The following is a 13630-nucleotide window of genomic DNA, read 5'->3' as shown; positions in this document are numbered from 1 at the left end:
AGAGGAAGTGGTTTCTGAACTACATGGACAGCTTGCAGGTTTGGTTTGCAGCAATACCAGGTATAAAATGGCAGTCCAAAAGGTAATACTTACTTCTGCATGGCCTAGAAGAAGTTTGGTAAGATTTATTGAAGTTACTGGAGCCATTATACGTTTTGACAACTCAAAGTGCAATGTATTTTTCTTCCTAATTTCTGCATTCAATTGATTTAACTGGAAAGTCATTCTGATTCTTTTTTTAACTTTTTAAACATAATCTGTGATCCAATTTCATCCAGTTCTGCCAGTCCTTCGACTTTTGCTGTTTTCAATAACTAGTTTCTTCATCAGAATTTAGTTGGCAGCTCTATTGATTGATGTTTGTGGTAGAACAGAATCTAGTTGTCTTCACTTCCAATATTGTAAGTCAAGATGAACGCTCTCATCTGTGTCATTCATGTAAACAGTCTGTGGTTCTAAAGCTACTTAACTTCACCAGGAAAATGCCCATCCATGTTACTTTTTGGCTATGCTTACAATGTGGACAAAACACAGCTCTATTTTTTTGTTTGTTTCTTGTTTTGTTTGTCCTTAAATCACTGCAATAGGCTAGTAGGGTGATATGCCAGTTAATGCTTTAATGAAATATATACATCAAGGTTGCCAAATAAACAGCTTTTGAGGCTTATATATATTATTATTGTGGGAAATGTTTCTACTAGTTTATTATATAATAGGTGCAATTTGAAGAAGGAACATGTAGTTCTCTTCTTCTCCACTCCCTGTGCATCCTTTGGGTGTGGGCATGTAATAATGAAATGTGTAACTCAGCACATTTTCAGTTTACCTGGTTGACAAGAAGTTGTAAAGCAGCATATATTTTCTTTTGCTTTCTGTCTAGTTCTGGTGAACAAACCGGATAGACTGTTTTCTTAAGTGGCCTCCTTTTTCATAAAAGGCTTATTTTAACAACAACATGCTTAACATAAAATGCAGAAATGGCTAGTGCATGTTCATAGCCTTGTACTTATTGAAACTTTTTGCATGAAGATACAGGGAATAAAGGAAGTGAACACCTTCCAGGTGTGTGCATGAAAACACATTCCAGACATATAAACAGTGGTGTTATCAAAGATTTTAGGAAGCATGGCCCCACATATCTGTTTCGCGATCCATCAGGATTTGAATGATTTGTTTGCCTGTGGGAGTTTGATCTGTAAGTTTGGGGTTTCTTAGAGAGGAGTCTAAGGCTTCTTGCCTTGTGGCCATTTCCCGTGCTTGCACCAGGACTTTGTACCACTTTGCAGCAGAGTCTTTACTTTCCCTGTCCATTGGCAGATCCAGACACTCCTTGGTGGACCTGCTTTTTCAGTCTCGATAATGTTGTTTCCAACACTTCTCTGTGGGGAGGTCAGCTAGGCAAATGATCAGTAGAGCCTACAAATCCATATGTGGAATGAAAAAAACCTTTAAATGGCTAAGTCTTGTTACAAATCATCTTTAATGAAATATTCTCAAGCCAGGGAAATGCATATGGAGGAGGAGTGTAACAGCTTGCACTTTATCACTAAAAACTGCGGTCTTCAAGATAGGATACCAGATATTGCTTTTGTTGAACAAGGATTTTTATCTTCCTATCCAATCACCCCCTGCCACTACGCTTTAAAATTCTTGTTTCCTTGGTCAGAAAGCTGGTTCAGACACCACACCTGTGGTTTCCCTTGTATTTTGGATCCTTTCACAGAACTTGGTTTCCATAGTAAATGCTCTTCAAAGAAGCTACGGTTCCATAAAAGCACTCTGTAGTTCTCCATTTTATAAAGGACCGCTCTCATTAACTCACTGTTGAATAACTCTTATAACCTCAGGTCTATTTGAATTCCACTCCAAATGTTCCACTGCAGACCATCTGACACCTCGTGGAACAGATATAAGCTCCATTGCTGAGTTTCTGATCTCAAGTCTTACTTCTCAAACTATTTTATTATAGTAATATTTGAACAAAATATGCTAACTGAGACAGCAAACAAGGGCCTGTATTTAGCCGCACAGGCTTGAAACCAGGAGAAAAGAGAAACAAATATTGTGGTTTAAACATTTTGAAAAAACTAGTGTTTTCCATACTTTCTGCGGTAACATAGTGCGAACCTTTTGTTTTCTCTGTGCTGCCTCTTTTGATTTCTAAAAGCTTCCTGTTTTGCTGAAATACCACCACATTTCTTATCAAAATTGCAGACGGAAGGATGCACACACCACACTGATTCAGGGAAACCTTCATTCCTGCCTATCCAACCTAGACAGATAGAACTATTAGACAAATAGGTGATTGGTTTCGTAGATATGGAAGAAGACTCCCTCAAGCCCAGTAATCACAGTTTAGAAATGGTAGCTCAGGCAGTGGGAGACTAGAAGAAATAAGGCGTTGTCAATGATGTCCCCATTTGTGCATGTGCCTTTCAAGTAGTGATCTTGAAAATCGCTTAGCTGCAAAACCTGTGGCTTACAAATCCAGCTCTCGCAGGCATAAAGGCCACCTACGTGACCAGGAATGTGATGCAGACCGTACAGCATCGCATCCTGCAGCACTCACGTACAGCGTGGCACTAATGGGAGGAACTACAACACACCAGTCCCACTCATCCCCTTTAGCAAAACTTAGAATCACCATAAATTATTAAAACATCCACACTGTTGTTGATTGGTCTTAGTGAAAAGGAAAAAAATAATAACCTGTAGGTAAACTAATAATAACTTTTAAAGAGCTAAGATAAAGCTTTTATACATGACCTAGATGTATTTAGCTTGACTCTCCAGTATTGCTGTTTCCCTAGTCCTAACTCATGTAAACCCTCTGTCCACCATTGGCAGGATCTTGTTACCTTTGCCAGAACTTTCCTATTTATTGCTTTATCTGTATCAGTGGGGAAGACAATTAGGTCTATCTCTACTGAGACATTTTGCCTTTCTTAGCAGAGTTGGAAGCGTGCAGGTATCCTGCTGTTCATGCCTTTTAAGTTTGTTTTTGTCTTTGCTGGATTTTGGATCATGTCAATAGTCTGTCAGATCTCCAGCACCGAGCATGTGAAATGTGACTAAATGTTGTCTTTTAAATTGGGATGACTGTAGCCTGTGCGGCATTGTGGTAAGTGAAATAATTACGAGCCAAGACATTACCATGTTACTGATAGGACCAATTAATGCAAAGCCAGTTCTTCCTTAGATTGTCCTTCTGTCTCCATCAGAAAACGAAAGGGAAGGGAGCTAGGTGGCTGGATATGAAAGAAATGGAATCATTCCCGTGAGTAATGTAAACAAGTGAAAATTTCTTTAAAGAAGGAGAAATACCTGTAACAAACTGCCTGAAAGTTTTCACCTGCCATAAGAACTCCATAAACATAGTGAACTTTGCCCTTGTATGTTCGTCTGTACTTACTTTGCACAAAGTGTTTATCATAAAACTCTGCAGTTATATCAGACTTGAAGATTTGGTGTAGCAGTGTGAGACAGACTCCAGCGTCCCCCTGACAAAGATAGCATCTTTTTCACTTAGGAAAATGACAGCCCTCCCTACTGTTTCCATGCTGGCTGAAACCCCAATGTGAACCCCAGCTGCTGAATGTTTCATACAGGTAGGCTGCTGATTCTGTGTGGATTCAGAACCAGATTTGAGCTTTAGTTCTTATGATGGGTAATTATATTTTTAGTAGGCTTTATAGATTTTTCCTTTCAATTTTATCATTCAAAAATTCAGTGTATTTCTTCCTTCTTAATACTGTTAATGCTTTGCAGGCTTACAGACTGATTGCTTGAAAACATTTTTTTTCTTACTTGGTTGACAAAACCAATGAAGCATTTATATTGCAGTGTTTTGGCATGTTTTCAGTTTGGGATCACTAGACACGTAAAGAGGAAGGGCTAGAGTTTGTGAAAGCAAAAATAATGTGCTTACTCCTCACAGTGAAAATGCATATTGCTCTTTCCAGAGTACCAGCCTTAAACTGGGGAAACATCTTAAAGTGCATTAAAATGCTCTTGTGTAGCCTTGAACACAGTATGGCAAAGCCAGCTTCTGTACAGATGAAACAAAAGAGGAGGACAGATTAGTTAGAAAGAAGCAAATATATTCAGAATGTTGTTTCCTTCCTATAACAGGTCAGCACATATCCAAAAGCTTACAGTGGGTTGGGAGGGTCCACAGAGATCCCCTCGGAGGCTCTTTCAAGGAGGTCGTGCCTTCTCACCTGAAGGGCTTGAAGCCCTCCAGATCACAAAGGCACCTAATCCCTGGGAGCTGTTAATCCTCAGTTCTCCTCAAAGATAGGTCTTTGAGGAGTCTCTAGGCTAGTTCTAGGAATCTCTAGAGGAGTCTCTAGAGGCTAGTTCATACGTGTAATTTCCGTCCTTTTTTTTTTCCAGAGGACTTCAGGACCCTGACTGTGTGAGTGTGCAAAGATATTGAGAACCTATAATTAGCTCATTTTTTTTTCTTTTTTCGTTATGGAAAAATGCCCAGTTCCAAAATTAAATATAGGTACCATCACTTAATAGGACAGCCCATACAGCATGGTTAGAAGATACTTGCTATTGAATCTATTGTATAATGCAGAATTTTAGCATAGTGTCTTTATCACAGGCATTGATAAATGCCGAACATTGAGGGTAACTGCATGTACTTGCTAGTTTTTGAAAATGTCTTTTCTGTTGTATGCATTGATATGTGTTCCTGTAGCACACCTGGTTTTGAATACTGAGCTTTTGAGATTCAGCCCCACTCCAGGAGGTTAGCTCCAGCTACCATTTACTATTTGTGTCCTTTTCACTTCAATGCTGTATGGAAGTACAGCAGATGTATCATACTGCTGAGGAGAGTCAAGAAGATGTCACAGGGACTGCTCTATTTTCACATTCTGTCAAAATGCACCTGTCCCAGATATTTCAGAACACCTGGTTCTTCTATACACGGTCCCCAGAAGAGCAGTGATCCAACATACTGTATCAGTGCAGTTTGTCCCAAAAGCATGAATAACCCTGCTGGCTTCAACAGGATTTCTCAGCGTGTACAGGAGTCAGGGATTGGCCCACTATATGCAGCACATTTTACCTATACCATCATGCAACTCTTACTGGATTGTGTAACTATAAAAGGTTTGTTTAACAGATATATATGTGTAATAGCTCTGATGATGTATGTTAACTGAAAGTACAAATCCATTTCAATTACTCATGCTAGAGAGCGAATAGTTTTTTTAGAACTAAAGCTAAAATGCTATTTTAGGGAGGCAGTTTACATTCAACTAAAAAATGAACAGAATTTTTGAAAGCACCAGGTACATTTTTAATTTTTTAGTACATTTTTTATTTTTTATAAATTTTTAAAAACCAAAAAACTATTGAAATTCAAGTGTCTGTTGTAGCTGGTAAAGAACATGCATTGCAATGCATTTGCTTTGGAGTCGAGAAGTTTCTGTTTAATAACTGGGGTATGTGTTAGAACCTGATTACAGATGTGCGTTGGAGAACAGCTGCCATGTGTTAGAGGTAACCCCTCCAGCTACAGCAGCCTTAAAGATTAACTATGTCTTAAATTAGTCGTGATTCTATTAGAAATGTCCCTCATATTTCATACTCTGGAAAGGAATATGGGGAAAGAATGTCATAATGTTTCCCTGTTCTTTGACAAGTCTTTCAGTAGCCCTGTCAAAGATCCTTTAAAATTGAATTGAAATAATCAGAAATGATGTGCCTATGTGAAAAACACTTGGCAGATTCTTTTCTGTAAGACAGGGCTATGCTAATGAGTTTTAAATCACAAGTTAAAAATGATTGTTATCAAGCAAGTGGTAGTAGTTCATACTGAATTACTAAGATGGAAAATGAGGCTTCTAATTACTTTACATGTTTTGCTTTTCTAAGTGAAATAAGATAAAAAATGCTGTCTTGAGCTAAATTAATACAAATGCAGGCTATAAAACCAGGTTTTATAAGAAGTAATAGATCATTCCCTACAGGTGGTCTGCCCTATATGCTCTGCTTTGTAGTCACATTCATCAGCTTAGAATATACTGCTCTCCCCTCTTTTAAAGCCAAAGATTGTGCTGTGCAGGTGTTCTCAGAATTGGGTGATTATTATTTAAAAAGAAAAAATACTCTCAAATAATTATCTTCCTTTGTGAGTGAATCATCTTTTTATTTTGCGTCTACTGAAGACTAATATCCTTCAACAGTGCCTCTTTATCGTGTCTGATAATCATAATTATGCAAAGGAATTATCTGCGTGGATTTCATGCCCAGGATCTGTACCATCATTTGTGTAGTTTATTTGTCACTCTAAGTACATATGCAGTGGTTGGTTGGTTTAAGAACAATTGCTGAGGCTTTGTTAAGTTTTGACAGTTATCATTAAAGTTTATGTTATACTTGAAGCTGAAGCCCTAAAAGCCGTAAGCAGCTGTCACTTACGGTACTAATAGCATCATAAGTCATGAAGTTTCTTTAATAATGTTAAGAATGTAATGGTTCCGTGGGGGAGGACATCTGGAGTGAAGGCTGCTGGAGTAGATCTTAAGTTTCATGAGAACAATAGCACCTGACTGGGGCAGAGGGGAACAGTTTGCCAGCTGTCATCAGAATACTAAGAAGTATGAAATGTAAGAAATTAGCAGTGATCTTACAGTACATCATCAGAGGGAACTTTAGATTTGCTAGTATTCATGTTCTGGAGCTCAGCATTGACCTGAGGTGGAACTGGAGAAAACACCACGTGCACAGGTACCTAAGACCTGCTAGTTGAATACTGTGCTTAAAAGAGGGAGCCGGACAAGCTTAGAAGCCCACGCAAGCTGTGGCTTGAAAACTAGTTCTGGAGAGAGGCCTGACATCGACTTGAATTATCTGAGAAAAGTGTATGTGGTTCTAAGCTTCTGTCTTGTACCGAGACACAGAAAACATGCTGCATCGTCTAATTTTTCTCATACTAGCACAAATACTCTCCAGCGCAAAGCTGTATAAATAATGTATATGCTCACAGGAGCAGGAAATATGCTGCTGATCAGACAGTGTCAACTTGGATGAATCCTATCCTGGAAGCTGTTCTTTAAATGCGAGCAATAAAACCGCTATTGACATGTGGCACTACTGACTGAAATGTCAATAGTTATAAAAAGAGTATTTCATAACGCAGAATCATTGTCTGCTTGACTGGACAGATGCTTCTGCTTTTCCATGAAAGAAAAATGATTTCCATATTAGTTCTCTGAATGCTCAGGACAACTTATTTGTTCCAGTGAAGCTCAGATTCTTAGTCATATGTTGAAAATAATGAAAATTTGCTTGCTGGTCTTGTGTAGTGTAGGAGGCAGCTTTGACACTGAGCATGACTTGAAACAGCATCAGCACTGGTGTGCTTACAGGTTAGTGCTGATCAATTTGGCTAAATCCGGAAATGGGTACCAGGCAAATTCAATTTTTGAAGCATCCTTATCCTTACCCTTTAGCTCCTTAAGTGAGATTGCTTCCATTGTTCTCTGGCAACTCTGACTTATGCATAGTTTCTAGAGCTTATAAGCAGAACAGGCTGTCTGTAGACTGTTATATTTCTCTGGTTATTCTTATCATGAACGCAGTTCAAGCATTCTTTTTGTGAAGAGGTTAGAGTGTGTGCCATACACAGAGAGGAAAACAAGAGGCCAAAGTGCTGTTAATGCCCTAGGCACATGCAGAGGTAGGCAGAGTATCCACTGATGCATATATATGCCCCTATCATCTTGACTGTTGAACCATTCATCAGAAAAAGGCAATAAAGTCATTAGGTTCCTTCCTGATGCTGCGTCTGGCCAGACATGTGGGCGAGGAAGATTCAGAGACAGAAATCCATCTCAATTCATCAGATGCTCTGCTCACTACTAGTCTTTCTCCATCCTTGGCCATTCTTGACAATGCAAAAGAGGGTAGAAAGAAAAACCCCCAAATTAAGTAAATAGAACAACATCCATTCAAAGTGCATCAGGAAAAGTTTGTTATTTATCCCTGGTGTGTAACTAGCTGAAGACCTGAAGCATGTAGTCAGGTCAGTCATATGTTTCCTGGAGAAATCAAGGGGGCTTGTACCCTTCTTGTTAGTTCTCGTTTTCTGTTTCTCACTTTTCATACCCTGAAAACAGGGCACCTCCGTCAGCATTGCAAATCTTCTGCAAATGACTGTACACACTATGTTTTGGGAAATGGACCTAATACTTTTTGAAACTAAGTTGTTGCTCGTAAAACGTGAGTAAAAAGTGTACAGGTCAAAGACTTTTTTAGATGAGTAAGAAGCTTTCCAATACTATTAGGATGTTCTTCAGATTTACATGGAAAGACAGTTCTTTGAGAGCCTGTTTATAACAAAAATGATTATATGATGATCCTTAAAGAAGGATCTAACAATTGCTTTTTTGAGGATAACCAGAATGTTGCTGTTCTTTGTGCTACACCATCTTGATGTGGCATCTTGACAGTCATCTTCATACCATCCATTGACATGTCCCTACAAGAAGGGACGTACAATAAATACATAGCTCCAGCTTTTGGCAAGCAACACTGGCCAAAAATAGCCAGGTAAGATTGTGCATGAAAAAGAGTACATGCAACAACTTGCAAATAATTTTTGCTATTTGATTGCATGAATGTCAGGACAATGCAGAACATTTTGATAACATTATCTAAGACAACCTCAAAGCCATGTAGATGAGAATCTTTCTGAGATCAAGCAGGGACTCGGTGGCAGTGTGATCAGAAATGCAATGCTAGTCACTTCAGAACCCCCTTTTAGAGTACTCAGGTAAAACAGAAACGTTACTAAATCCAGTTCAGTGTGTTTATGCCAATCTTGTTATCATTTCACAGACCCATTTGCAATTGGTGGCAGGTGATTGGCCATAATCTCATTTTTCTAATCACTTTAATTCCAGCGTGTACTGCTGTTTTCTTGCATTTTGAAAAGCAGCAAATAGGATATCCTTTCAAGGGATTTTGAGGTCAGAGGAAGTTGGGTGACAACGTAGTTCGCTAGATTTCTCCAATCTTTTACTGCCCGTAATAGCATATACAGCTGATCGTGACAGTGACTTTGGACTTACCTTTCTTCCAGATGGATCCCAAAACATTTTGTCAGCTTCATACTCGATTTCACCAGGTGCAGAACGGTAGCAGCTGTTTAACAAAGTGCAGCAACCAGTTCAACAGTTGTGAATAGCAACGTACTTAATTGAAACTTGTTGGGTAGTTTATAGAATGGCTTGATTAAGACGTATAGCTGCAGGCACACACTGCGCAAAAGCATACCTCCTCAGCAAGAATTTAGGAAGGCATTTTGTCTGAAGCAAAATGGTATGATTGCAGGGTCAGCATAGTAGCAGTTTTAAATAGATGAAAAAGAGGCAACTTAATGAGGACAACCTCAGTTAGATTCATCTTCAGCAGTGTGCTACTTGGAGTGCTGGAAACAAATGAAGATTAAAATACCACTAAATCTAGGGGGGAAATGTGTTAAGGAGCAGTAATTTTGTGTGTGTTGCATGTAGCAATTACAAACCCCTTCAAAAGTGAGTATCAATAGGACGGACAGAATTGTGTTTTATATTTTAAAGATCACTTACAGCAGCAGTCTTCCTACACTTTGTTTTAGATGTGCTTGGTAAACAGGGCTGTTATGACCCTACTGCACCTGCGGGGTTTTGTGGTGTAATTATTGTTTTGTAAGAAGCCCAAAAGGCACCAGTGCAGATTTCCGACACCTGGAACATGCTGTGCGTTGTGAAATCGCATCTGGAGCTGCACCCCTGTGATAGGAGCTGGGAGCTGCACGCTTCATCTGACGGTAGGACTTGTGATTGGGCTGCAATTGGAGAAAGTCTACACTTCAGTATCACACCGGCTTTTACCCATATATTGTGAAGCTGTCATTACTTTTTCTGGCAGAGCTTAACTCCACAAAAGAGCTAGTAAAATGTTGGCAAGAAACTAATTTTTATAGGTGTTTCAAGTGCTTGAAATGCTTCAACATTTCCAAACATCCATAGGATCTATTTGAATCAGTACAAGATTTCCTAAACATTTTAAAGAACGTCTTTCATTAAAACCATATGAAAAGTTAAAAAATAAAAATATGCATGATTGCATAAATTTATCCTGACAGTTGAAGCCATTTTTAAAGCAAAAACATATGTGGAAAATTTAGTTCTAGGTGGTTTTAACAGAACGAAGAAGCTGTTTCGCTGTTAAAACTGAAAAATATGAAGGCCCTGGCCGATTTCTTGACATGTTTTTTTTTGCCACATGTCTTTTCCGGGAAATAAAGTTTTCATCCGTTTGGGAGGAATGCTGCATGCAGTCATTTCTATGCAAGAGGATTTACATGCAGTTGTACATGTGGCAGCAACCCAGCAGTGAGGGAGGGGATGTTGTACCTTGGAGCGGTTTGACAGCTTCAGGTTGGTAACAGCCCCGCATGGTTCCTCCCCCAGCCGGGGGGTTATTACACGACACATTTTTGTCTTTTAAGCACATTTTCCCCCCTGTGCTCTATAAGGAGGGAAGGTGGTGGCTACACCCTGTATTTATTATTCAAATGTTGAATTTTACTGATAAGGAGGTCTCGGAACTCCTCCTGAATTAAGCTTAATGATACAGTTCCACTTGGGCAGGGATGCAAAACCAGCTGCAGAAGTGGTTGCCACTCATGCTGCGAGTTGGGCCAACAGAAGCACCGTCTTTGATAAAGTGCAGTCAAATCTCTTCTGCTGGGGGATGTCTTTGAACAAGTTGTTAAGAGTGGTTGTCTGTTAATTTCAGAGGGTGAGTTTCTTCCTTTGCTCTCCAGCTTGTAAAAGAGGTGGAGGAGGACAGCTTTTCAGGTTTGGTCCTCTGCGTGCATGGAGTGCCTGGTTAAGTGCTGTTTCCCTGATGACAAGTGATAATAACCAGCAGAGGTGCTTCCCCTTCCTCTCTCAGCAGTGTCACGCTTTCTTTTTTTTTTTTTTTTATTTGCCTTCGCAGCTAGCAAAGTTTGCTAGACCCAGTTGGTTCCCGCACATTGTTACAGAGGCTTGTGGTTAGGCCATCAGGCTGTGCCCCGTCCTGCCTGCACGACCTGTTGCAGTGTGCGATAAGCTTCCCCGAGCTGCTGCAGCCCTTACGCAGATGGGTGGCCCCAGGCCCGGCCCAGGGGCAGCTGCCCGCTGTCCTCAAAACCTTGCGGTATCACGTCTCGGTGGTGCTCACCCATCACTTAGCAAGCACAACAGAGGGCGAGCTCATGGAAAATAGGAAGCGTTCGTGTAGCTTGGGCAAAACCCTGCTGTGCAAAGCCACGCTGGCATCCGTGCGCCACCAAGCCAGCTATTACTGGCCCATCACATCGCTACAGTCTTGCCACTTGTCTTGTTTGGGCCCGAAACTCCAGTGCCACTTTCTGTATCGCCATCGCTTGGTAAATTAGGAGGAAACTCATTTTGAATTGCATTTCCACAATGAGGTCAAAGAAAGCTGAAGTGTGAGTGGATGTGTTTGTGCAGCCCCAGCGCAGCTAGCAGATGGCCTGAGTTGGGATGTTGATAGCAACTCGGGGACTATTTTAAGTGTGCTCTTCTCTCTCTGTAATACTCGTTTTCCAGCCTTCAAAATGCGAGAGCTGTGTTTGCCACTTAAAATGTCTGGTGACCAACCTTCTGCAGCTTTGTGAAGCAGCCGTTGCAAGGCGTTTGTAGGAATGCGAAATCTGTGTCGCCTGCTTATTATCGGGGCCGTTTAGCACATCAGATGTCATTCCAGATTACCGGTTTCATTTCAGTTGGACTGGAAATAAATACAGATCAGTAATAATGTAATGCTGCGTACCTTAAGGTTAAATGTCTGACAAGACAACTAGCGCTAATGGACTGTGACATTTTTCAAGCCATAGGTCTGCCATTACTTGCTGTGTCGGAGTGCAATGTTTACTCTGTGTTACAATCTATTCAGACACCATTCTTTTCTCTCGTGCAAGGTATCTGGCTGCATCTGAATTGCAGAGCAGCCGCAGCAGCCGCCCCCAGTAACAGCAGCGCTTTGCGGGGCCTGACCCGCTCCCAGCAGCGCTGTCAGTGGGACGTGGTTCGGTCCCACATGTCCTGTAAGAGTGCTGTTCGGTGCCTCGCAACTTTAAAACATGTTCTGCAGATAAATGTCTGTGAACATAAATCTCATCAGGGAGCGGATCTGCCGCTGTAACTTCTCTGGGCAGTGTCTCACTGTGCGTGCAGTGCTCTCGATAGAAGTGGCTTGGCGTAAGGCAGGGTGACAAAGGCAGCTCTGTGTACCAGATACCTGCTAGGTTCATCCTGCTGCACCACAGTGCTCGTGGCATTTTTTAAGTCAGGCAGATTTAAGGCAGTATCGTGCAGTAATGGGACTTGACTGGCTAGACCGATGAATGTAAGTACACCTGGGTAGCTTCTAATCATGTTTGAATAATACTGTCCTGCATTAGGAGCTCGTTAGAGAAATAGGTAAGGACGAGCCGCTGTGGGCCATTTATTAGGAGAATGTTTCAGTGCCTCCCCCGTAGAAAGGTCCTTTCCACGCACTGAGATGCTTCCCCTGCCTCTCGTGTATCTGCCTTCCCTGCGTTCCTGCAGGCGCTTGTCCATGCCGCTCGTACCGTGCCACGCACTGTGCCGTCCCCTGCTCCGCATCTCGGCGCATCGCCGCCTGTCTCTTTGGGGATGCTGGGGCCGCGCTCCCTGCGGGCAGGGCAGGCTTTCCCCGCCGCCAGCCCCGCCTGCGGCCGGTGCCGGGCTCCGGGAGGGCTCCGGCACCCGCCCGGGCCGCCTTACAGCGCTGCGGTGCCGGGCCCCGGCCCGCCGGCGGCCCCGCTCGGCGCTGCGACCGCCCCGACCCCGACCGCCCGGTCCCCCCGCTGCCCCCCGCGGCTCGGGGCCGGGGCCGGGGGCGGGCGCTGGGGGCGGCGCTGCGGGGCTGGTCCCGGCCCGGCTGGGCTCGGCTCGCCCCGTGCCCGCCCCTCGGCGCCGCCAGGGGAGGGGAAGCAGCGAGCGGCGTAAACAAGGCGGGGGCCGGGGCCGGCGGGCGGCGCTCACATGGAGCCTCATCTGGGCCGCGGGATGGCGGCGCGGCGCGGCTCTGCCTCTGCCTCTGCGCTGGCAGCCGGCGGCGGCTGCTGCTGAGGCGGCTCTCGCCCGGGTCCCGGCCCGGCCCGCCTCCTGCCCGCCTCCTCCCCGCTCCGCTCCGCTCCTCGCCGCTCCGCTCCGTGCCCCGCCGCTTCGCCCCTGACAAATGATGTGTTTTGTGCTCGCCGCGATGAAAGGTAAAGGTAGGCGCTGCCCCGGCACGGCCCCGGGCTCGCTCGAGTCGCGGCCCCCCCGCAGCTCCCCGGGGGAGAAGGAAGGGGCTCGGCTCGGCTCGGCGCGGGGCAGGGGGAGCTGGCCGAGCGGCACCCGGGGACAGGCGTCTGCAGGGAGAGCTGCTCGGCCCCGGAGGGCTTTGCGACCGAAGGGGAATGACAGCTGCTGAGCGGGGTGCGCAGCCCTCCCCTCTCCCTGCTCTCCGCCGCCAGCCCTCACGAGGGGCGATGCCGGACTGAGACCGAGCAAGTTTTCGATGAGGAATCCGAAGAGCAGCG

General features: G+C 43.5%; 1 protein-coding gene across 5 annotated transcripts in view; it reads left to right on the top strand.

Annotated features, from left to right (window-relative positions):
• Positions 1–13630, top strand: part of RORA (RAR related orphan receptor A) — a 374669-nt gene that overhangs the window by 287386 nt on the left and 73653 nt on the right. Inside the window, exon 1 of one of the 5 annotated variants that reach the window (XM_082769293.1) lies at positions 13077–13315. The exons of 2 other annotated variants lie outside the window; for them this stretch is intronic. In XM_082769293.1, coding sequence (XP_082625419.1) covers positions 13285–13315 — 31 coding nt within the window. In that variant the 5' untranslated portion in view covers positions 13077–13284. Of the gene's footprint in view, positions 1–13076; positions 13322–13544 lie in introns of those variants that run through there. 2 more of the 5 variants (XM_082769292.1, XM_082769294.1) reach the window with 2 other exon arrangements.

The sequence above is a fragment of the Aythya marila genome (assembly GCF_965140915.1).
Source record: "Aythya marila genome assembly, chromosome: 11".
NCBI classification, from domain to species: domain Eukaryota; kingdom Metazoa; phylum Chordata; class Aves; order Anseriformes; family Anatidae; genus Aythya; species Aythya marila.
The sequence above is the reverse complement of the archived record's forward strand: the minus strand, read 5'-3'. Positions and strand labels throughout refer to the sequence as shown.